This window comes from Manihot esculenta, chromosome 10 (assembly GCF_001659605.2).
Source record: "Manihot esculenta cultivar AM560-2 chromosome 10, M.esculenta_v8, whole genome shotgun sequence".
Classification (NCBI taxonomy): Eukaryota; Viridiplantae; Streptophyta; class Magnoliopsida; order Malpighiales; family Euphorbiaceae; genus Manihot; species Manihot esculenta.
Window position 1 is genome coordinate 7,189,779 of NC_035170.2, and position 25,657 is coordinate 7,215,435.

Sequence of the window (25,657 nt, forward strand, 5' to 3'; positions counted from 1 at the left end):
TTTCGAAAAAAAAAAAAAAACATTATATTTAATGAGAATTGTGACAATATTTCACACACTCCACTAGGGGATTGAAATGACTAACCCCAATAAAAATGAGGAAGAATGTGCTAAAATTTATCAGCAGTTCAGAGCCAAGTCCAGATGAAAATGAAACCTTCGCTATCCAAAACAGCATTCAAAATCAAGTTGTTCCTGCAGCAAAAATAGGAAGGAAAAATATTAATCACCAAGCATCCATTTGTCTCGCCAAAAATAACCTGTATGTGCAAATATTTTCAATAAAAAATATTTTCCGAGAAAATAACATATTTTACAATATTTGGTTCTAATATTCAAAAAGAGAATATTAATAAATTTGTATAAAATAATTTAATGGTATTAATAAGATTCTCCGAGTGGGAAATGAAAAATGACTTGACAGACATTAAATAGTTTTTCTTAAAAATGGCTTAATTTTCTCTTTGCTAAATAAAATATTTTGTCTTTGATCAATTTTCTAGAGTGCTCCTTTGGCTGGATAATATTTTTTGTAAACAAAATGAGACTGAGTTCTACTTCTCCGTTTAAAAGAGTCCATCTCTATTTTACTTGGGAAGGTTTCTGATAACTATTATTTAGTCTTGAGAGTTTATTCACAAGTCAGTTAACTATTTTTTGCAAATTAGATTAGTTAGTCACTGAGGTTTAATTCTGTCAATCAAAAAGCTCTTCCATCCAATTTTTGCAAAATTAGCGGTGTCAACAGAGACAAGTCTCTTTATGTTACCCTAAAAGCTTCTCCCTTTCTGCTCTATCTATACGTACTTCTGCTCTCTCTCTCTCTCTCTCTATATATATATATATCCCTAAAAGCTAGCTACATATATACAAGCTTTTACGTGGAGAAGAAAGACAAGCTCGCCTCGCCTCTCGCCCCTATTGGTATCAGAGCCAGTGTTGAACCCAATCCTGACTAAACCTTAGTGAAACCTAAGTCGCGTTTCCTGTTGCCAAGAAAACCTTAGAAGTTAGGCGTGTTTGAGTAAGTCGTTGACAGTGATCTAAGGTTAAGATGGAAAGGTTATTTGACTCAATCTCTGGTAGATCTAGGAGATCTAACCCTTCTAGTTCTTCTAAAAACAAAAATAAAAATAAAGAAATATTATTAGCATCCAATATAGATACTAGTTTACATCATTGGAAACTGCCTCCCGTATCATCTGATCTTATATAAAAAAATCCTTTTAAATTTAGATCTGATTATGTAGTTAAGACTATAGAACAGGCTACCCAGTACATGGAGAAATGAAATCGATGGGTTTATTGTCTGAGGAACTCATCAGAAAACATCAAGAAACATACTCGTTCCTTCATATAGGAATGATTCAAGTCGCGGTAAAACCAGCGACCAGGTTAGGGCTTAATACAGCCGCTATGCTTTGTGTCAGAGATAAGAGACACAATAAATTCAGTGACTCCTTATTAGTAGTGGAATCTTCTCTGTGTGACGGGCCAATATTCTTTCAATTCTTTCCTATTCTCACTCTGTCCCTTTCAGATCCACATATCATGAAAACTCTAATTCTTGATATAAAAACTATGGGATATGACATGGCTCCAAGATCAGAAAATTTGATTCTGATCTACAGAATCCATTATAAAGCAATGAATACGGTGGTCCCTAATTTAAGGGATAGTGCTACTAAGTTAGTCTCTCCAAAAGGAACGACTACTTTGTTTTTTATTAATATGTCAAAAGGAAACTTAATAGTTCCAAAACCAATTCAATGGGATCAGGTTAATTTGCCTGATAGCTGGATTCTTGAAGAAGCAGTACCACCAAGAAAAGAAGAATCAACTGCTGTTCAAACAATCATGCAGTCAAACGAAGGAACAGTTGCTATCTCATTCAGCAGAAGCAGGAGTGTTTCTGACAGAAGATCTATGGCAGAAATCTCTCTAATGTCAGAACCATTACCTCCGCGATCTTCGGTATCAATCCCAGTCCAAAGAAGTAACTCTGTAATTGGACTACACAAATCTGAAGAGCAAGTGGCAAATCCTGTGTATGCAAGGCCTCAAAGCCCAGTTCAAAAGCCTCAAAGCCCAACGCCATCAGACATGGGCTACGATGCTGAAAGCTTATACTCAAAATCCTTCAAAATTATGCTGCTAGAAACAGAAGAAGAACCATTCAACAAATGGTTTAAAATGGAACTTCCTATCAAAGAACAGAAGATGTGGAGTAGGAAGTACGAGATATATAAAACCCAGAAACAAGTAAAGACTTTCCTGGGTTTATTAAACACTGTTTCTCTATACTAAAAAAACCATATCCAAACCTTGAGGACCCTTCCTTTTTAACCACCCTTGAATCCCATTACAGAACCTTCATAACTCCTCAAAAGAAAGTCCTTAAAGAAATGCATCCACCCTTGACAGACATAGCCTATCAACCAACAGAAAATACCAAAGTAGAATGCATTCCTTTTTCCCATGACCATACCGAAAACCCCGCAGCAAAACAACAAAATTATACCAACCTAAGCCTCCACACAATTGGTCAACAGCTGAACAGGGTTGAAAATCAAGTCTCAAAAATGGCAGCTCAACCAAGATCAATAGACATCATCCCGACAAAGGAAGTTGCAGAATCCTCAGGAACCAAAGTGGATGAAAAGGTGTTGTTTAAACCAATGGACAGTAAACCCATTGGTATTAAATTAAACAAAAATGAAGAAATGTTGGAAGAGCTCTCAAAAAGACTAGCTAAACTGGGAATAAAAGAAGATGGAAAAATGAAAGCAATTGCTCCATTGTTAATGGAGTTAGAAGAAGAAAAGTCAAGTACTGATCACGAGTTAATTCAACTCGAAAAGATGTTACAGGAAACTGAACCAGCAGAAATCAATAGGATAAAATATCCTAAGGCACGAGCAACAATGGATTTAAAACCATACTATCCAAGGCCGTCGCCAATAAATTTGCAATTTGAAGATACCAGTTATAATTACATGCAGTATGATGGAACTTCAATAGTAGAATGGAATATTGATGGACTATCACATTATCAAATCAAGAATGTCCTTCAATACATGACTATGTACGCTACTGCTAGTAGAGCTAAGGGTAATGATGACCCTAATACCGCAAGAGCCTTAATAGCAGGGTTTGGTGGCCAACTAAAAGGTTGGTGGGATTTCACAGTCTCAAATGAAGGCAAAGAGCTGATATTTAAAATGATCAAGCAAGAGGGAACTCAACAAGTGCTAGATGTCGTTAATACCCTATTATATACAATAGGGTTACATTTTATTGGATCAGTAAATATGCTGACAGATAGAACGCAGGAGCAGTTAATAAATCTGCGACGCCTGGATCTATCTCATTTTAAATGGTATAAAGATACCTTCTTCTCTTTGGTATTCATTAGAGAAGACAGCAATAATAGTGTCTGGAAGGAAAAATTCTTAGCAGGATTACCAGCACTATTTACAGAAAGAGTAAAAGATCAAATACGAAGCAAGCATAACGGTAATATACCGTATCATCAATACACATACGGAGAATTGGCCTCTGAAGTGGTGTCCCCAGGAATCATCCTTTGCAATGAATTAAAAATTCATAAACAAATGCAGAAAAAACGTTTCCATGGCAAGCGAATCCTTGGAAGCTTTTGTGAGCAATATGGCTTACCACCTCTTAAATTTTCGACCACGAAATTTACAGGGGGTAGGGATAGGCAGCAGTCAAGACCCAACAATTACTACAAGAAAAGGCGCTTCGCTAAATACAAACGACCCTTCAAGGAAAAAGAAAAGAATGGAAGAACTAAACATCCTGAAAAAGGCAAGAAAGGACACGATAAAGGCAAAGCAGAGAAAACTATAGTCTGCTATAGGTGTGGCAAAAGAGGACATTATGCTAACAAATGCCGAGTCAAACAGCAAATACAGGCATTAACCATAGACGAAGAGTTAAAAGAAGCATTAGCAAACATTTTGCTAAATGAGACAGACTCTGAGCAGGAGACCATGGAAATCAACGCTGTAGACTACACCACAGAAGAAGAAAGTAGTACTGAAGAAGAAGAAAACCAGAAAGAAGACTGTGAAGGAAACTGTGACTACTACAAGTCCTTGTGTGCAATGAATGGTCTCATGGTGCTAACAAAAGAGGATAATCTCATCCTTGATTTGATAGATAATATTGAAGATCCAGAAACAAAGAGGGAGAAATTAGAAACCTACATTGGTCTCTACAAAACTACAGGGGTAAACACCTCAGTGCAAAATCAGAAATTCGAAGGTAATCAGCCTACATACGACCTCAAAGAGATATTAGAAAGAATTAAAAATTCTAAAAGCCAAAAGGAATCAACAGTGGCAGAATTACGTTCAGAACTCAACTCAGTAAAGACTGAGATCAAAGAACTAAAAGATAGGATAAGTGTCCTAGAGCTGTTAAATGAACAGCAGCAATTAGCCATAGAAGAACCAGAAGGAGAAGAAAAAGGAGAAGAAAAAGATCTTAATAATCTCCACTACATCAATATGGCAGATAGGGTAATAACCCATAAATGGCACACTACGGTTACCATAGTAGTACACAAAGACTATGTGTTCGAAACTAATGCATTGATTGACTCTGGAGCTGATCTTAACTGCATCAATGAGGGACTAGTTCCTTCAAAATACTTTTCAAAGACACTCGAGGAGTTGCATACTGCGGATGGAAGCAAAATGTCGGTAAGATACAAATTAAACAATACCGCAATTTGCAATCAAGGTATATGTTTCGAAATCCCTTTCCTAATGGTAAAAGGATTATCCCATCCTGTTATCTTAGGAAATCCTTTCTTACACATGTTATATCCTATTAGGCAGATAACTAAGGAAGGAATTAGTACTGAAATAAATGGAAAAGTAATTACTTTTCACTTTAGTTCTCAGCCGAAATTAAAAGAAATAGATGTGTTAAAGAACACAGTAGAAAGTAAAATTAAGTTTATTAATTCCTTAAAACAGGAAGTAGTCTATAAATGTATAGATGAAAGGTTAAAAGAACCTAAAATTCAGCAAAGGATTAAAGAAATCCAAGAAGATTTGATAAGAAGCATTTGTGCTGAAAGCCCAGATGCATTTTGGGCTAGAAAGAGGCATGTGGTAAAATTACCAAGTTTTCAGAAAAGGCTATTCCTACAAAGGCCAGGCCCATAGCAATGGGACCAAGGCATTTAGAAATCTGTAAAAAAGAAATTACTAAATTAGAAGCTAAAGGATTAATAAGGAAAAGTAGTAGCCCTTGGAGCTATCCAGCCTTTTATGTAGAAAACGCAGCTGAACTAGAAAGAGGTGTCCCGAGACTAGTCATAAACTATAAGCCCTTAAATAAGGCGCTCAGATGGATAAGATATCATTTGCCCAACAAGAGAGATTTGTTGAACAAGCTTTATGAAGCCACAATCTTCTCTAAGTTTGATATGAAGTCTGGATATTAGCAGATCCAGATTGCAGAAGAAGACAAATATAAAACAGCTTTTACCGTACCTTTTGGGCATTATGAATGGAATGTCATGCCCTTTAGTCTGAAAAATGCTCCTTCTGAATTCCAGAAGATTATGAATGAAATTTTTAACGTTTATTCAGCGTTTTCTATTGTTTACATTGATGATGTCCTAATTTTCTCCAGGACACTAGATCAGCATTTCAAGCATTTAAGAATGTTTGAAAAGATCGTTAAAATAAACGGTCTGGTTGTTTCGGCAAAGAAAATAAAGATCTTCCAAACCGAAGTTAGATTCTTAGGTCATAACATCTCTAAAGGAACCATTATTCCTAAGCCATAGAATTTGCTAGTAAATTTCCTGATGAGATTAAAGACAAAACTCAGTTACAGAGATTTTTAGGAAGCCTAAATTATGTAGCTAATTTCTATAAGAATTTAGCACAAGATGCTAAGCCATTGTTTCAGCGTCTTAGAAAGAGCCCTCCTGAGTGGACTAAAGAGTGCACTTTAGCAGTAAAAAGAATTAAAGAAAGGGTAAAAACCCTTCCGTGTCTTGCCATACCACACTCTGAGTCCTTTAAAATAGTAGAAACAGATGCCTCAGAAAAGGGATATGGGGGTATACTAAAACAAAGACTTGATAACAAAGAAACCCTAGTAAGATTCACTAGTGGCATATGGGTAGGACCGAGAGTAAATTACTCTACAGTTAAAAAAGAAATTTTATCAATTGTTTTGTGTGTTCAGAAATTTGAATCTGATTTATTAAATCAGAAATTCCTAATAAGGATTGATTGTAAAAGCGCGAAGGAAATACTCCTTAAAGATGATAAAAACATCGCGTCAAAACAAATATTTGCTCGATGGCAGACTATTTTATCTGTTTTTTATTTTGAATTCATCAAAGGAGAGTCTAATTCATTACCTGATTTTCTAACAAGAGAGTTTCTTACAGGAAATGAGTACAAAGATTCCGGCCAAAAGGCAATATAAAGAAGCATCCTCATCAAATCCGGTTAAAGAATCGGACCATGTGCGAGAAGATACTTATAAAATAAGCATCAAGCCTGTGAATGACAGAGGTAAATTACCCATATGTTCCTATCAGTTATTATGTACTGAGTCCCATAGAGAAAAGGTATGAAAGCCTGAACCCATATGAGATTGCAGCCTACTATACTGAACATCATTCTGCTGTCCCATTCTACCCTAAGGCCTATGATTATTATCAGGCCATACTCACTGAGACAGGTTCAGTAGAAATAGCACCCACTGAAAGAACGGGCCTACAGCAAGTTTGTTATAAAAAATATCATAACTAGTGAACAGTGAGGAGACTCTCTCTTTAAACAAAGGGAGATGAGGTATGGAACACCCAGATGGTATAGTTACTTTGACTATATCCAAGCCTGGACTAGAGCACTACTATACGAAAATCGGCAAAGAAAATTTAGCTGGTTTATTCAATTTCAATTAGAAAGGGAAATTAAAGAATTTCCCCCTTGGTTCCATGAATGGTTCTTCAATTGGGGCATTTTCCCAATAATGTTGCCAGACAAAGTTAGAACTGTTTATGAACAGTTTGCAAAGGTTAATGAGCCTCTATCAAATCTCAGACTAGATTTTACTCTCCTGTACAAAATACCATGGATAGCCAGGTGGGATTATATATTAACCTCTAAAAAGCCTAAAAAATTTAATGAATTTGCTATTAATGATGTAAAATGGCTAACTAGAATAATAATGGTGGGATAAAACTGATTTCTTTGGAAAACTATTTGTCCACTACCAATAAGGAATAATGCAGCTGGTTAAAAAACCAGATGATCCATCTGAACAGTCAAAAATGACTAGACTGCTGAAGGAGTTATTTTACTCTATTCCCAAGGATGAACTAAAACAATGCCTGACCTTAGCTTTGGAGGAATTATCAGATACTGCTACTACAAAAGACAAGCCACAAGAAAATGGTGAAGGCTCAAACACAAAATCCAAAAAAGCTAACGAAAGCAGTGATTCGGATGAAGATGACTTACTGTCTGACTCTCTTTTTCACGACAGCCAGGACCCATATGACTCATCATGGCCATAAAGAAAAAGCTTTCTGACGTTCGCAATGACGTAAAACTACACTATCTGTAAATAATTGTATAGCTTTAGTCGATTCCAGCTGTTAGATAACGACGATAGCGGACGATGGGGCCCAATGCTCACCCGCATTATCTCTTATCTTAAGGGAATCTTTACTTTATGCTTTCTTATCTGTAACATGCCACGCGTCTGTCATATGCTGATGGCTTTAAATTATGTTGATAAGATTGAATATATCAACTTGGCCTAGAAGTTGATATAAATAGGAGTTGAAAGTCTAGCAGAAGACACGAAAGAAAAATCTTCTCTTTGTAATATCCAGTTTCTCTGTAATTTTGAATGAAATCTACATTTTCAAAATTTGAATCGAGATCTCTTGGTAGAAAACTATCTCAATTATCTCTTAAATCTGAAGCTGCAAAAATTTGCAGAAAAAGAAATATTCTTGTTAACGACTTGATCGGAGCACATGATACTCTCGGAGAACCTAGCGGAAAGTTTGACTATCTAGTTTGGTACACCAAGCCAGAATCAGCAGAAATTCCATTCTCTGACATTAAGCCAACTGGGTGGGGAGACGAATTCCAAAATGAATTCCAAAGCATAGTAAGTCTTCAATGTCTGATAATATATCTAAGGCAATAGAAAAATTAGTGTTTATAGATCTAACTAATCAAAGTGAAGTCTTATGTTTTAAAACCACACTAGTAGCAGAAGGTCGTGAGTTGTATAATTATCACGCTGTTAATCACAACGAACATTGTGATCGTAGAGAGTACCAAAGAACCTTAGCTTTGTTTAATGTTATTTTAAATTACTTAAGTCAGCTTTTAAGAAATAATAATTTTTAATTTGACTTGTGCTTTATGATATATTAGAATTATTGTATGTTTGCTTATTTGTGTGTTTTAGTTTGCTAGCTTCCCCTATTGGTATCAGAGCCAGTGTTGAACCCAATCCTGACTAAACCTTAGTGAAACCTAAGTCGCGTTTCCTGTTGCCAAGAAAACCTTAGAAGTTAGGCGTGTTGGAGTAAGTCGTTGACAGTGATCTAAGGTTAAGATGGAAAGGTTATTTGACTCAATCTCTGGTAGATCTAGGAGATCTAGCCCTTCTAGTTCTTCTAAAAACAAAAATAAAAATAAAGAAATATTATTAGCATCCAATATAGATACTAGTTTACATAATTGGAAACTGCCTCCCGTATCATCTGATCTTATATATAAAAATCCTTTTAAATTTAGATCTGATTATGTAGTTAAGACTGTAGAACAGGCTACCCCAGTACATGGAGAAATGAAATCGATGGGTTTATTGTCTGAGGAACTCATCAGAAAACATCAAGAAACATACTCGTTCCTTCATATAGGAATGATTCAAGTCGCGGTAAAACCAGCGACCAGGTTAGGGCTTAATACAGCCGCTATGCTTTGTGTCAGAGATAAGAGACACAATAAATTCAGTGACTCCTTATTAGGAGTAGTGGAATCTTCTCTGTGTGACGGGCCAATATTCTTTCAATGCTTTCCTATTCTCACTCTGTCCCTTTCAGATCCACATATCATGAAAAATCTAATTCTTGATATAAAAACTATGGGATATGACATGGCTCCAGGATCAGAAAATTTGATTCTGATCTACAGAATCCATTATAAAGCAATGAATACAGTGGTCCCTAATTTAAGGGATAAGGGATAGTGCTACTAAGTTAGTCTCTCCAAAAGGAACGACTACTTTGTTTTTTACTAATATGTCAAAAGGAAACTTAATAGTTCCAAAACCAATTCAATGGGATCAGGTTAATTTGCCTGATAGCTGGATTCTTGAAGAAGCAGTACCACCAAGAAAAGAAGAATCAACTGCTGTTCAAACAATCATGCAGTCAAACGAAGGAACAGTTGCTATCTCATTCAGTAGAAGCAGGAGTGTAAATTTCGTGGTCGGAAATTTAAGAGGTGGTAAGCCATATTGCTCACAAAAGCTTCCAAGGATTCGCTTGCCATGGAAACGTTCTTTCTGCATTTGTTTATGAATTTTTAATTCATTGCAGAGGATGATTCCTGTGGACACCACTTCAGAGGCCAATTCTCCGTATGTGTATTGATGATACGGTATATTACCGTTATGCTTGCTTCGTATTTGATCTTTTACTCTTTCTGCAAATAGTGCTGGTAATCCTGCTAAGAATTTTTCCTTCCAGACACTATTATTGCTGTCTTCTCTAATGAATACCAAAGAGAAGAATGTATCTTTATACCATTTAAAATGAGATAGATCCGGGCGTCGAAGATTTATTAACTGCTCATGCGTTCTATCTGTCAGCATATTTACTAATCCAATAAAATGTAACCCTATTGTATATAATAGGGTATTAACGACATCTAGCACTTGTTGAGTTCCCTCTTGCTTGATCATTTTAAATATCAGCTCTTTGCCTTCATTTGAGACTGTGAAATCCCACCAACCTTTTAGTTGGCCACCAAACTCTGCTATTAAGGCTCTTGCGGTATTAGGGTCATCATTACCCTTAGCTCTACTAGCAGTAGCGTACATAGTCATGTATTGAAGGACATTCTTGATTTGATAATCTGATAGTCCATCAATATTCCATTCTACTATTGAAGTTCCATCATACTGCATGTAATTATAACTGGTATCTTCAAATTGCAAATTTATTGGCGACGGCCTTGGATAGTATGGTTTTAAATCCATTGTTGCTCGTGCCTTAGGATATTTTATCCTATTGATTTCTGCTGGTTCAGTTTCTTGTAACATCTTTTCGAGTTGAATTAACTCGTGATCAGTACTTAACTTTTCTTCTTCTAACTCCATTGTTAATGGAGCAATTGCTTTCATTTTTCCATCTTCTTTTATTCCCAGTTTAGCTAGTCTTTTTGAGAGCTCTTCCAACATTTCTTCATTTTTGTTTAATTTAATACCAATGGGTTTACTGTCCATTGGTTTAAACAACACCTTTTCATCCACTTTGGTTCCTGAGGATTCTGCAACTTCCTTTGTCGGGATGATGTCTATTGATCTTGGTTGAGCTGCCATTTTTGAGACTTGATTTTCAACCCTGTTCAGCTGTTGACCAATTGTGTGGAGGCTTAGGTTGGTATAATTTTGTTGTTTTGCTGCGGGGTTTTCGGTATGGTCATGGGAAAAAGGAATGCATTCTACTTTGGTATTTTCTGTTGGTTGATAGGCTATGACTGTCAAGGGTGGATGCATTTCTTTAAGGACTTTCTTTTGAGGAGTTATGAAGGTTCTGTAATGGGATTCAAGGGTGGTTAAAAAGGAAGGGTCCTCAAGGTTTGGATATGGTTTTTTTAGTATAGAGAAACAGTGTTTAATAAACCCAGGAAAGTCTTTACTTCCTTATTTCTGGGTTTTATATATCTCGTACTTCCTACTCCACATCTTCTGTTCTTTGATAGGAAGTTCCATTTTAAACCATTTGTTGAATGGTTCTTCTTCTGTTTCTAGCAGCATAATTTTGAAGGATTTTGAGTATAAGCTTTCAGCATCGTAGCCCATGTCTGATGGCATTGGGCTTTGAGGCTTTTGAACTGGGCTTTGAGGCCTTGCATACACAGGATTTGCCACTTGCTCTTCAGATCTGTGTAGTCCAATTACAGAGTTACTTCTTTGGACTAGGATTGATACCGAAGATCGCGGAGGTAATGGTTCTGACATTAGAGAGATTTCTGCCATAGATCTTCTGTCAGAAACACTCCTGCTTCTGCTGAATGAGATAGCAACTGTTCCTTCGTTTGACTGCATGATTGTTTGAACAGCAGTTGATTCTTCTTTTCTTGGTGGTACTGCTTCTTCAAGAATCCAGCTATCAGGCAAATTAACCTGATCCCATTGAATTGGTTTTGGAACTATTAAGTTTCCTTTTGACATATTAATCAAAAACAAAGTAGTCGTTCCTTTTGGAGAGACTAACTTAGTAGCACTATCCCTTAAATTAGGGACCACCGTATTCATTGCTTTATAATGGATTCTGTAGATCAGAATCAAATTTTCTGATCCTGGAGCCATGTCATATCCCATAGTTTTTATATCAAGAATTAGAGTTTTCATGATATGTGGATCTGAAAGGGACAGAGTGAGAATAGGAAAGCATTGAAAGAATATTGGCCCGTCACATAGAGAAGATTCCACTACTCCTAATAAGGAGTCACTGAATTTATTGTGTCTCTTATCTCTGACACAAAGCATAGCGGCTGTATTAAGCCCTAATCTGGTCGCTGGTTTTACCGCGACTTGAATCATTCCTATATGAAGGAACGAGTATGTTTCTTGATGTTTTCTGATGAGTTCCTCAGACAATAAACCCATCGATTTCATTTCTCCATGTACTGGGGTAGCCTGTTCTACGGTCTTAACTACATAATCAGATCTAAATTTAAAAGGATTTTTATATATAAGATCAGATGATACGGGAGGCAGTTTCCAATTATGTAAACTAGTATCTATATTGGATGCTAATAATATTTCTTTATTTTTATTTTTGTTTTTAGAAAAACTAGAAGGGTTAGATCTCCTAGATCTACCAGAGATTGAGTCAAATAACCTTTCCATCTTAACCTTAGATCACTGTCAACGACTTACTCCAACACGCCTAACTTCTAAGGTTTTCTTGGCAACAGGAAACGCGACTTAGGTTTCACTAAGGTTTAGTCAGGATTGAGTTCAACACTGGCTCTGATACCAATAGGGGAAGCTAGCAAACCAAAACACACAAATAAACAAACATACAATAATTCTAACAAACCAAAACACACAAATAAGCAAACATACAATAATTCTAATATATCATAAAGCACAAGTCAAATTAAAAATTATTATTTCTTAAAAGTTGACTTAAGTAATTTAAAATATCATTAAACAAAGCTAAGGTTCTTTGGTACTCTCTACGATCACAATGTTCGTTGTGATTAACAGCGTGATAATTATACAACTCACGACCTTCTGCTACTAGTGTGGTTTTAAAACATAAGACTTCACTTTGATTAGTTAGATCTATAAACAATAATTTTTCTATTGCCTTAGATATATTATCAGACATTGAAGACTTACTATGCTTTGGAATTCGTTTTGAAATTCGTTTTGGAATTCGTCTCCCCACCCAGTTGGCTTAATGTCAGAGAATGGAATTTCTGCTGATTCTGGCTTGGTGTACCAAACTAGATAGTCAAACTTTCCGCTAGGTTCTCCGAGAGTATCTTGTGCTCCGATCAAGTCGTTAACAGGAATATTTCTTTTTCTGCAAATTTTTGCAGCTTTAGATTTAAGAGATAATTGAGATAGTTTTCTACCAAGAGATCTCGATTCAAATTTTGAAAATGTAGATTTCATTCAAAATTACAGAGAAACTGGATATTACAAAGAGAGGATTTTTCTTTCGTGTCTTCTGCTAGACTTTCAACTCCTATTTATATCAACTTCTAGGCCAAGTTGATATATTCAATCTTATCAACATAATTTAAAGCCATCAGCATATGACAGACGCGTGGCATGTTACAGATAAGAAAGCATAAAGTAATGATTCCCTTAAGATAAGAGATAATGCGGGTGCGCATTGGGCCCCATCGTCCACTATCGTCGTTATCTAACAGCTGAAATCGACTAAAGCTATACAATTATTTACAGATAGTGTAGTTTTACGTTATTGCGGACGTCAAAAAGCTTTTTCTTTATGGCCATGATGAGTCATATGGGTCTTGGCTATCGTGAAAAAGAGAGTCGGACAGTAAGTCATCTTCATCTGAATCACTGCTTTCTTTAGCTTTTTTGGATTTTGTGTTTGAGCCTTCACCCTTTTCTTGTGGCTTGTCTTTTGTAGTACCAGTATCTGATAATTCCTCCAAAGCTAAGGTCAGGCGTTATTTTAGTTCATCCTTGGAAATAGAGTAAAATAACTCCTTCAGCAGTCTAGTCATTTTTTACTGTTCAGATGGATCATCTGGTTTTTTAACCAGCTGCATTATTCCTTGTTGGTAGTGGATAGATAGTTTTCCAAAGAAATCAGTTTTATCCCACCATTTTACCATTATTCTTCTAGTTAGCCATTTTACATCATTAATAGCAAATTCATTAAATTTTTTAGGCTTTTTAGAGGTTAATATATAATCCCACCTAGCTATCCATGGTATTTTGTACAGGAGAGAAATCTAGTCTGGGATTTGATAGAGGCTCATTAACCTTTGCAAACTGTTCATAAACAGTTCTAACTTTGTCTGGCAACATTATTGGGAAAATGCCCCAATTGAAGAACCATTCATGGAACCAAGGGGGAAATTCTTTAATTTCCCTTTCCAATTGAAATTGAATAAACCAGCTAAATTTTCTTTGCCGATTTTCATATAGTAGTGCTCCAGTCCAGGCTTGGATATAGTCAAAGTAACTATATCATCTGGGTGTTCCATACCTCATCTCCCTTTGTTTAAAGAGTCTCCCCACTGTTCACTAGTTATGATATTTTTATAACAAACTTGTTGTAGGCCCATTGACGGCCCGTTCTTTCAGTGAGTGCTATTTCTACTGAATCTGTCTCAGTGAGTATGGCCTGATAATAATCATAGGCCTTAGGGTAGAATGGGACAGCAGAATGATGTTCAGTATAGTAGGTTGCAATCTCATATGGGTTCAGGCTTTCATACCTTTTCTCTATGGGACTCAGTACATAATAACTGATAGAAACATATGGGTAATTTACCTCTTTGTCATTCACAGGCTTGATGCTTATTTTATAAGCGTCTTCTCGCACATGGTCCGATTCTTTAACCGGATTTGATGAGAATGCTTCTTCCAGGCCAAGCCAGGCCAGGCCAGTTGTTAAGGGGCTTTTTGGTGCATAAGCAGAGCTGATTCTGTGAAAATGAAAATCAATCATCTGATGTCATTAGAACTAAAGCTATAAGGATTGTAGGAGAACTGGAAGTTGTGGGATTAATGGAGGTGCTGAAGGCAGAAAGTGGTAAGACGGCAGCTACAAAGAATGTGGTTGTGTGAACTTGTGATTGTCATCGAAGAGACGCAGGTGCAACATGGAGGCTAAACAGGTAAAGTGCAAATAAAATGGGATAATTGGTAATGCGGTGAGCCAGTGGGTGAGGGCAAGAATGAGAGGTTGAGAGCGTGTTGAAAGTGGACGAGGAGAGAGAGAGAGAGAGGGAGAGGGAGAGGATATGGTGTTGGGAATGTCAACAAGGGTAATTTTATATTCACTCATTAATAACCAAATGTGCATAATATATACAGGAGCTCATCAATGACAGAATTAAATCTTAGGGACCAACTAACGTAATTTCCAAAACAGAGGGCCTGACTCTTGAATAATACCGAATCCCAGGTACTACTAGAAATTTTCCCCAAAATATGGACAAATTAATTTTACGTTCTTGAGTTCTATCAAAATTAACAGTCAAAATACAAAGACTAAATAATTGAATTTAAAAATAGAAAAATGTATGTATTAATTTTGATATAACTCTGGGTGTAAAATTAATTTATCAACAAAATGGTTTACGCTCACAGTGCATGCAGTAAAAAAAAAAATTACATCTACTGTATGAAAGGCAATACACCCTCAAATCCTCTCTCTTCCCATCCAAAATAATCATATTAATTTAACCAAAAGAAACAGAAGAAACAGAAACAAACAAAAGAATTTGATACCTTTAGCAGGAGATTCATCTTGAGGCTTCATGGATGGGAAGAGCAGCACCTCCTGTCCATGAAAAGCATACATGAGATTGAGTTTTTAGCAGAAAATCACATCCTTTGCAAGCACACACATGCACACACACAGGGAGAGAAGGGGGGAGAGAAGCATATACGAACCTTGATATTCTGGGAATCAGTTAACAACATAGCTAGACGATCAATACCCATTCCCCAGCCACCAGTTGGAGGTAACCCAAACTCAAGAGCAGTGCAAAATGTTTCATCATAAGCCATTGCTTCATCATCACCTGATTGTCGGTCCTAATATTCAGAGAAACACCCTCAGACAGAAGTTCAAACAAATTTTCTAAAATTACAAACTACATAATGATGCAAAATACCTTGAGTTGTTCAGTAAATCGCTGACGTTGTACCACAGGGTCATTCAATTCAGTGTATGCATTGCACAGCTGAAAAAATTAAAGAAAATTAATGAGCATGAATTAACAGCAGCAAGCACAAATCCTGAAGTTAAGCAGCAATACCTCGTGCTTGTTCACAAACAATTCAAAACGTTCAGTCAAGCCTGGTTTCAATCTGTGCCACTTTGCCAAAGGACTCATGATCTCAGGATGGTTTATGATGAAAGTAGGATTCACACAAGTTTCTTCCAGAAAGTGCCCCACCAGCTGTATATAACATAGATAACATTAAAAAGAGAGAGAGAGAGAGAGAGAGCAGCAATTTATGCACATTTGATGGTAGAACACCACAGTGCACCATGGTGCAATCAACAGCTGGCTACTTAGCACAGCTTTTGCTACAGTAAGTACCAATAGACTAGAAAACAAAGCAGCAACACAACCATATTAACACAACTGTTCCAACAATGAATCATTACTTCATTCCCTTTCCTTGTTCTAAAACAAGCCTGCAACCAGTGGTGGAGCCAAATTTTCTTCATTGGGGGTTAGGCACCCAAAAGAAGGTTTTGTTGATAAATATATTAGTTTTGCTAGACGTCCCTATCAAAATTTGTTTAATGTGTCCAATGAGACTCAATTTTGCTCTCAATCCACACAAATTCTGATGTAAGGCTACTGATAGTTTGAAACTAGATTACACTAGAAGTCCTATAAATAATTCATTGTTTATAAAAAAGAGCGCTTCATAGCTTATTACACTAAATAACCACTTATTTATCTGTAAATATTACTTTCTTTGATGTATTATACATTAAAATTGATTGATAACTATCTAATACATAATTAAAGATAATGTACAAAGTAAAAAAACTATTTTCTGATCTATTGTTCATAAGCATAACAGATTTATTATACATGGTTAAATTTAATATAAGTTCATTAAAAAAAAATGGTTTAATGACTATTTGTTTGGTGAAACTAATTTAAATTTCACTCAACTATACTATATTAAAGTAGTAGTTTTGATAAGAACAGTTTATTAATAAAATAGTTTGCTCCCACTAATCAAAATTTCAGGCTACAATCACATGCTGCTGCTACTTCGTGAAAGTGGCACTATATAATCTCTACAACAGTGTTTAAAGATAAGCCAGGAAAGAAGAAGAATTACCTTATCCAACAGACGAGCTGTTGTCTGAGGAGGGGGACACTTGACCTCGAACCTCCCACACACATCAACAAGATACTTGTTAGCTTCATCACTAGAAAGATCCTTTGGTATGTTGAGGTTGGCCATCTTCTCTAACTCCTCTATCATGTCAATCCGTCTGCACCAATGAAACCAATTATTCAGCTCAAACCCAAATCATAATTTCACATTTACAATAAAAGTTGTACCACGTATGAACAATAACTATATCTGATATACCTAAAAGGTGGTGTAAAGTCAACCTCAATTGGATCATTGTCAAGCCCATTTGCGTGATACTTAATTTTGTAGCCACCTGTAAGTTCCTTGACCATTCCTAATTTCAACAAATGCAGAGTAAAAGCTCACTATCTGAGAAATATTTTTAATATACAAGAAACCAAAAGTCTGTGTTTTGCACTCAAAAGCTGATCTTTACCACTCAACAATCTCTCAGTTAGTTCCATCAAGTCATTGTAGTCCGCAAAAGCCATATAGAACTCACAGGTTGTGAACTCAGGATTGTGAGTCAAATCAATACCCTCATTTCTAAATTGCTTTCCTATCTCATAAACACGATCCAGACCACCAACAACTAACTCTTTAAGATAAAGTTCAGGTGCAATACGCATAAAGAGCCTCATGTTCAGTTCATTGTGATGAGTAACAAATGGCCGAGCAGCAGCTCCGCCAGCAATCATGTTCATCATGGGTGTTTCAACCTAGGGATGGAAACTGACATGATCAGCAAGAGAAATAATAGAAACCATGATAGAAATAACCATCGCAACTTTAAACTTTGAACAGCCAAACAGACAACCAACCTCCAGGAAATCAAGATTGTCAAGAAACCCCCTTAGATAAGATATGATCTTAGATCGGGCCTTGAATAATTGTCGAACCTCCGCATTCAGCATCAGATCTAGATAACGTTGACGATACCGCGTTTCCTAGCACCAAGAAATATAATAAATGAATTTTCAAATAGATGAAAAACAATTACTGACAAAGAAAATCACTCCTGAATTATTCAGGTTATGCATCAAAAATAACTTACAAGTGAATTTATGTGTCAATACAGAAGCCTTATTGATTATTGAAAATATTGTCACGCTTAGCCTATTTTTGGAACAAGAATGCACAAAAGCTATTATAGGATAGTAAAATATAGTAGGACTATATAAGAATATAGGGCTCTGCTGAAGTTTAAATGTTGCGAGAAAGGTGTGGACTCTAGAGGTAGATGGCAGAAACAGTGATGTAATGGAATAGAATGGGACACACGTGTACACATATTGCCCATGCTCTTCTCAGCCTGTTGTACCCACCCATGTTACTGCAGAAAATTCAAATTTGATTTTATGTTATATTTTGGTCCCAGACATAGGCAACAATGACAGAAACTTCACCATTGAAAGCAGTTGTTCAACAACACTAGCTAGGCTTAGAGAAAGTCAATGAAAAAAGAAGGCTCTGATATTATTATTTCTGGGAAAGAACAAATAACATGTATTGAACAAACTTGTATGAGAAAAGAGAACAAATTCTCCAGTTGGATTAGCATTGTTCCTGCTAGAGATAGGAAACATATTTAGATCTTATTATATGATTTGGAAGGTTGCTGCTATTGTTACTAGACACAGATAAAAGCACATAAATTTTCAAAATGAAAAAAAGGGAAGCATTTACAATTTTATATTGGATAATTCATGAAAAATGTGAGGAAGAAAGTAGAAGCTCTGAAATTGCATAAAGCATTAGGAAGGCACAGCCAAACTGGCTCCAAAACCCCCCAAAAATTCATGTTCAAGTCAAATGCATTTCGTTAAAGAAAATAAAACAAAATCACTATTAAATGAATTTTTAATGTTTGGCATCTTACCTTATGAGTATAAAATATTTTCTTTAATTTTTTATTATCTCATAAAATGAGTATAAAATATTTTCTTTAATTTTTTATTCAAAAAAAAAATATTTTTTTGTAATCATTATAACTAGAACTATTAATTGTTTTTAGAAAGAGAAGTTAGAAACAATATTTCCATTATCATAATTAGCAAATAGTGAAAATCATATTTACTTTTCCCATTAAATTAGTTCTGTAGGTTTACATATATATTTCAATTCTAAGTTAACTAAAATTGTTAAAAATGAATAGTTTGGGCTAAAACTGAAATAATTAAAAGAATAGAATAAAATTGAAAAAGAAAAAAATGTATACCTCAGGAGCTTTTGGTCATTAAGCCTTTTAAAATTGCAGCATTGCTAGATTGTAGCTTTATCAGTTTAAAATTCACTTGCAAATATAGTGGCACAATTTTCCCAAAGCTTAAACAAGTGAATAGTCATGCCATACCAGACTTGCCAAGTCCATACATTAAATAAATACAAACAAGCTCCCAGTAAATATTTGCTTGAATCTTAAAGTTGGAAAAATAGCCTAAACCAAATATTAAAGAATTGATTTGAAATTACAGCTTACTACTAGGCTTTAAATTTGTCAAACAAAGATTCTATTAACATCCATTAATCTAACTATGAACAGAAAACCTGAAGTACTTGCGCCTCAATACAAGGAACAAGTACACCAATCCATACTAAAAGCTAAATTAATTACATAACAAAAATCTAAAAAGTGCAGCTTGAAACTAATCAAATCATCTAACTGATTCAAAGTGATCTTTCTCATTTTGGCTAAATACCTGATCTTTCAAAATATAAGCTTCAGGATTCCTGGCCAGTCCTGGGGCCCAGATATCAGTTCTCTGTAGGACAACAAAATACATCCCATTACAAAGCTGTCTCAACATGGGGTGTGCACCAAAAACCAAATTGAAATGGGAACCAAAAAGGAACCTTAATTGTAAGACTGAACTAAGTTGAAAGTTATTTTTACTGTGTTTGTAGGGTTTTAATTCTTAACAAAACTGCAGAACCGAAGGAAGAAATTATTTTATGCCTATGTTTTTGGTAATTTGACAAATTAAACAATTTAAATTAACTATATTTATATGCAATTAATATTGTATTGTGCAAGTGAATATAGACACAAAATTACAATTATGGACTATAAAACACTTAATATTATACTTCATGCCACTAGCTTTTCTTAACAACTTTTATCAAGATGCATATCATCTTATATTCCTTGGTTATATATATGCATTCTAGTTAAAGACTGTATAATGAAGCCTAGCTAGAAGGTATATTATAACCTAATCTACCCTTAAGTTCTCTAGTTTTCTGTCACAACTCAAGAAGAATTTAGGGAGATGAGAAGAGAATAGAGAATGAGATGAGAATAGGAAACGAATAGAAAGAGATGAGAAGAGAAGATAAGAGTTAGTTGAGAGAAAGAAACAGAATTGTAGAGGGAGAAATTGGTGTATTCATTATTCATGACGCTGGTAGTAATTTCCAGCTGTTATTTATGCACCAGTTAGTTATAACTGTTGTGAGTTGGTTATAACTGTTGCTGACTCATCTCAATACTCACCATGCTTCTCTTAACAACTTTTCCCTCCTTTTTACTATTCAAACCCTTTTTTCTTTTTTCTTCTAGAGTATGTGATATTTTCCTCAAAAACTTTTGTCAAAAATGCATTAAACCATCTTTATTCGTTAATTATATATATCGAGCTTCTAGTTAAAGCAGAACACAGAACTAGCTAGAAGGTACATTATATGATATCTTTATAGTTAACAATTGAGAGCGTGCAATTGTATTTCATTATAAAAAATTAAGTTATGTAGAAATAAATTGTATAAGATGAAAGTGATCGATGTATATAGTCTATAAAAAGTTAAAATACTGCAAGAGATTCTCTAAAATTAATAAATTACATGTGCCATATATTTATTAAATAAAATGAAATTATTAATTAAATAAACCTTTTCTTGAGAAATTTTATAACCTCAAAAATATATACTTCATAAACCTAAAAGGGCTCAAAAATATATACTTCATAAACCTAAAAGGGTTATAGGGACTGAAGTTGAACTAAAAGACCTCTTTACATATAGTCAATAGCCATTAACCCAATAAGTAAGTTATTCATAAAATCACAATTAAGTATATCTATAGTAACAAATTCTTTCACAAATTTAATAACATAAACTAAAGTTATTAAATTAATTATATAATGAACTAAAAGACTAAAAAAAAGTTGGACCTTGACAATTTAGTTTAAGAAAATCACACCTTTTCTTTTTCAGAAATTTAGAATTAAACCTTGAAGAATTATATTTGGAAAAAGAAGATAGTAGGGGCCAAACAAGAAAGCTCTAAAATTTAAATATTGTTATCAACTATTAAACTAATAAGTGTTAATATTTAAAAGCTGCAATTGATCCCATTTGTTAAGACCTAGTAGGCCATTAAGCCTATGGTTACAATGGTAGGTTTTTGCATTTTATGTACATTAATCTTGGTGGCTAGCCAAGCCTAATACTTATTTTTCCTCTAGCCCAACCGCACTTTTCTCTTCTATGGCTTCCAAATTGCATTCCTAAAAAGAAACTGAGGTGGTGTTAACTTGTCATCTACATTGTTCCTCATTGAAATGTGACGGGGGAAGGGGTTGGCTTCTCTATAAAAGGAGAAGCGCCCCCAACCCCTCCCCACCCCCAAAAAGTAAAAAAATAAAACAGCCTCATCACTTTACTGCGGTCTAAGCCAATACGTGGGTCCTAATGGACCCTAATTGAATTAAAAATTATTAGAAGTAAAGTGAGATCTAAAGGACCAAATTGAATTAAAATTGATTTTGGTTTTATTTGATTCAATTCTTATAGATGAGAAATGTATCAAATCAAACCAAACTGAAATTTCAGTTCAATTCAGTTCCCGTTCTCACTCTTTTCAGTTTCAATTCCGGTTCTTAAATTTTTGAGGATCCCTAAAACTGATCAGAACTGTGCACACCCCTTGTCTCAACAAACATATGGTAAACAAGAAACTTTATTCACTCTCACATTGGCATTATGACCAGGTTTTTCCCTTGGCATCATATGGAGACAATGAGATAAAACTGTAAAAGATCTTGGAAAAATACTCAGCTCTCCCCTTTTAGTTTTTCCTGACAGAATGGAAGAAGAAAGCTAATCAGAAGTGACGAATAAACAAGAATAAGAATAGGAAATTATTTCCTTAGAAGTATAATTCAGATCATGGAAATAACATCAGCTGCTTGCAAAAGTTTCAAATCACCACCAGAAAGTATAAACACAACTCTCTATGTGACTTCTATACAAATAAAAGGCAACAACAAATGGAAAAAGCTTCAATAAAATAATCTTGCGTAAAAAAAGGCATAAGAAGATGAAAAGCAAAACCATAAAGACATAGAGGTGATGAGAAGATATGCACCCATTCAGTCCGAACTCCGAACGTTATAATTTTTTGTTTTTTCACTAGGAAAAAAATGCTCACAGCATAAGGGTTTACTTCTTGTCACAGCTAGAGAAGAATTTAAGCACAACACTACAAATTGATTTTGGTTGCTTACGGAATTGAACCAAAAATCTTTAATTTCTTCAAGGACATTAACATAATGCCTTTCATTATTACTTCTCAACCTTAGATAATACATGGGTCTATTTAGTTGGAAAAAAAATCAATAAACCACTTTCACAAAATTTCCACATAATAATGAAAACTACAACCTTCTGTTCAAATTCAGTATTTTCCAAACTTGTTTTCCAGTTTCCCCAATTTATACTAATATTAAAACTTGCTCTGTTGAGGAATTAAAAAATAAGAGAACAGTTTTTGCCACTCATTAAAATCAAATATGAAGTGCAAGAATAAAAGAAAAAAATTAAACCTGGAAATCCAATGACACCAACAATATCACCACGCTTCACACTGGAGTGGAACCTAGAAAACTCAGCTTCATCCATGCCTGACTTGCTGACATTAGTAACAGGGGAGGAAACCTCTTAGCTCAAAATGGAAAAGGAAAATAATCAATATTTCTCCCATGCATATGCATTCTTAAACAAATTAACACTATTAATAAATGCTGTTGGTTGAGCATATTTACCATCAACTATCAACATCAAAATATTAAATATGTGCAACCAAATTATATTAAACATTGGCTGTTGCAAAATAAGTAGCCACTAATGATATTTATCATAAAATTTGACTACTTCCTAATTCTAACGAGTAGTCATAAAAAAATATATAAATAAATAAAGAAGTATGAAGTCTTAAAAAGAACAATATAGCTAACAAAGCCTCTTGAAGAAAACAGCATTAAGGTGATACTGATTTTAAAATCTCCTTTCATTCTAAAACATACTAATCAGAAGCTAATGGACAGGAATGTCAAGTTCAAAGATGTAAACAAATGACCTACCACATCCGGTATTTTCTCTATCAAAACAGTCATACTAAGTATAAAAGTAGCCTACAGGTAATGTCTAGCAAGCAAATCTCATGACAACAAAAGAAAAATAAATGACCCAAACTTAACGATAAAGCAAAATTCTCATCATGAGAATGTTTCATAAATTATATTAGAAGATTTCCCCAACTCCAATCTATATGTGCAATCCACATAACATTCACACCCTTAAGGGACTGAACTAAATAACTGTGGCACTTATTAGACAATTGTTTAATTTTTTTTCTGAGTGCAATATTGCACTTGTTAAAGTTCATTAAATGCAGTTATTTGCTCCCAGTTTTTTATAGGTAACATGAGAAATTATATTTTCATCAAATTCTTAATGTGATATTGCTCCATTTTCAATGTTGTACTACACAGTTTTATGCAATATTGACAACCACTGATGCATAATTAGTGAATTACTGTATTTAATGAACCTTGACAAGTGCAATTTTGCATTCTTTAGAAAAACTATTATTTAATTAAACAACACAAAATGCAATAAGCTTTTTGCCTTTCAATAAAATAATTCAACAACAAAAAGCCATTACTTTGGAGCCCCCCATGCCACCTTCCAAATAACAAGAAAAATGAAGAAAACTACACTACAAAATTAAGCATATACAAGTTTTAAGGAAAGAATCTGTGGAAATGAGTAGATACCTAGCATCAGCCATCACTTGTACTTTAACATCACCACCGTGCAAATCATAAAAGAATAACTTCGAAGAGGAAGATCTTTTCTTCATGATTCGACCTTGCAGGAGAAAAATAAAACAGAAGGGGCTGAGAAAATGAAACATGGTTACATATTATATCACACATAAGAAACAGGCTCTAGTTTTGTATACCAGCCAAAGATTCAGTGACATCCTCAATATGTTCTCCATTGCTTAAGCTTCCGTACTTTTCTATGTACTCAACGACGGACATTGAAACATGAAATTTGTGAGGATAAGGATTTCCTCCTTCAGCCTTCTGGGAAGCAAGATATCTCAGCCTATTCTCATAGTATTGCTGCAAGATAAGTAAAACAGACAAAACAGCAAAAAGTGGATACTGAGGCTTAAAACCAATATATCAATGTGATAACTTCTCATATTCCAATGATTAGAATTCAAACTAGAAAGTCATGCCTAGAGCGAGAATTAGACTTGTACCGTTGGATCCATATCTTCATCATCAGCTGCTGCAGATTTCTGAACCTTGGAGCTAGCCCTCTCTGCAGCCTGGAGAAAAGTTACACATGTAAATTTTCTTCGTGAGACATAACAGAAACACGTAGCCCAATATGATTAGACTACAACAACATTGATAAACTCAATCTACAATCAGCTTCAAAGTTCAAAATCAATAGCGTCTTAGACTAACTCAACACTATCTTGCTTCCATAAAAAAATAGAGAGAATTATCATTACCTAATTACTGAAAATATAAAGAAGAAACAAACACATAAGTTAAACATTGCAAAGAATAAAGCAGAAAACCCAAGAAGGGGCGGTAAAATCAAAATACCTGTTTGGCCTTCTCCTCCTCCTTGCGGCGTCTCTCTTCTTCCCTCTGCTTATTCTTCAATTCCTTCTTGCGTGCACTGGACAAACCACCAAAGCAAACACCCAATCCAATCACCAAACAACAACTTGAAAACATTTGAAAAAAATATAAAACCCAGAAAACAAAATCCACAGCTTCGGATACAAGAACCACTGATGCCAACCGAAGTACATTTTTTCGATTAATACAGCAGTCTAACAAGAGACACTGAATAACAGTAGGAAAATGACTCACTTCTTGCTAATGGTTTCTCCTTCGGAAGCTGAAGGCTCAACGTCCATTGATAAATTAGAGACTTCTTTTGCTGTTTCGTCGACAGAGCTTTCCATCTTTGCCTTGCTTTTGTCTTTGAAAAGAACCAGAATGAGAAAGAAGGTGAAGTAGATTTGTTTGAAATGACATGGCACTAGGTTAACTAGGGTTTTATATTGTGCAACTTTTCCTCATTGGCCACGGCTTGTCGTGTTGGGAGTCAAAATTCAGTTATATAAAAAAAAATTCAGCTTGCCCTCCACGCCAAGCATATATATAGTGAACTTTTTTTTTTCAAAAACCTTATTAGGACTTAAAAGTTGCCCGATCCATATATCTATATCTATATTATAATAAGATAAATAATAATTGGACAATTTCAATATTTTTTTATTAGAGTAAGTGAGTATATATACATATTACAAGACCTTATTAACAGTGACGGAGTCATGAGTTTCCCTTTGATAGGGCACCACTGACTTAGCGCGACATTAATAATTTACCGAAATTTTAGCAAAACATTCCTAAAATATGGACATTTTCCAAATGATTTAACATGTTTATCCAACACAATAGATCCAATA

General features: G+C 34.9%; 1 protein-coding gene across 2 annotated transcripts; it reads right to left on the bottom strand.

The window, feature by feature from the left end:
* LOC110624817 (lysine--tRNA ligase, cytoplasmic) lies at positions 1-25,283 on the bottom strand. Of its 2 annotated transcripts, XR_006352225.1 has the most exons (18): positions 25,056-25,283; positions 24,783-24,858; positions 24,428-24,496; positions 24,119-24,284; positions 23,931-24,024; positions 22,698-22,783; positions 21,847-21,950; positions 19,575-19,637; positions 17,697-17,822; positions 17,312-17,594; positions 17,113-17,209; positions 16,855-17,011; positions 15,804-15,947; positions 15,660-15,728; positions 15,436-15,579; positions 15,271-15,322; positions 6,416-14,462; positions 1-195 (listed from the first exon to the last, which is right to left on the bottom strand). XR_006352225.1 is itself a non-coding variant. In XM_021770157.2 (17 exons), exons 1-17 carry the CDS (start codon positions 25,148-25,150, stop codon positions 185-187), a joined length of 1,836 nt encoding a protein of 611 aa, XP_021625849.1. In that variant the 5' UTR covers positions 25,151-25,283; the 3' UTR covers positions 1-184. The 2 variants fall into 2 exon arrangements, 1 of the variants encoding a protein (XP_021625849.1); XM_021770157.2 differs by lacking the exon at positions 6,416-14,462.
* Between the last annotated feature and the right edge of the window lie 374 nt (positions 25,284-25,657).

Coding starts and splice junctions, on each gene's coding strand:
- LOC110624817 (XM_021770157.2), bottom strand. CDS start 25,150: ATGGAAAGCTCTGTCGACGAAACAGCAAAAGAAGTCTCTAATTTATCA. Junction 24,859..25,055: donor GGAGAAACCATTAGCAAGAA/GTGAGTCATTTT, acceptor TGGTTTGTCCAG/TGCACGCAAGAAGGAATTGA. Junction 17,595..17,696: donor ACAATCTTGATTTCCTGGAG/GTTGGTTGTCTG, acceptor TTCCATCCCTAG/GTTGAAACACCCATGATGAA.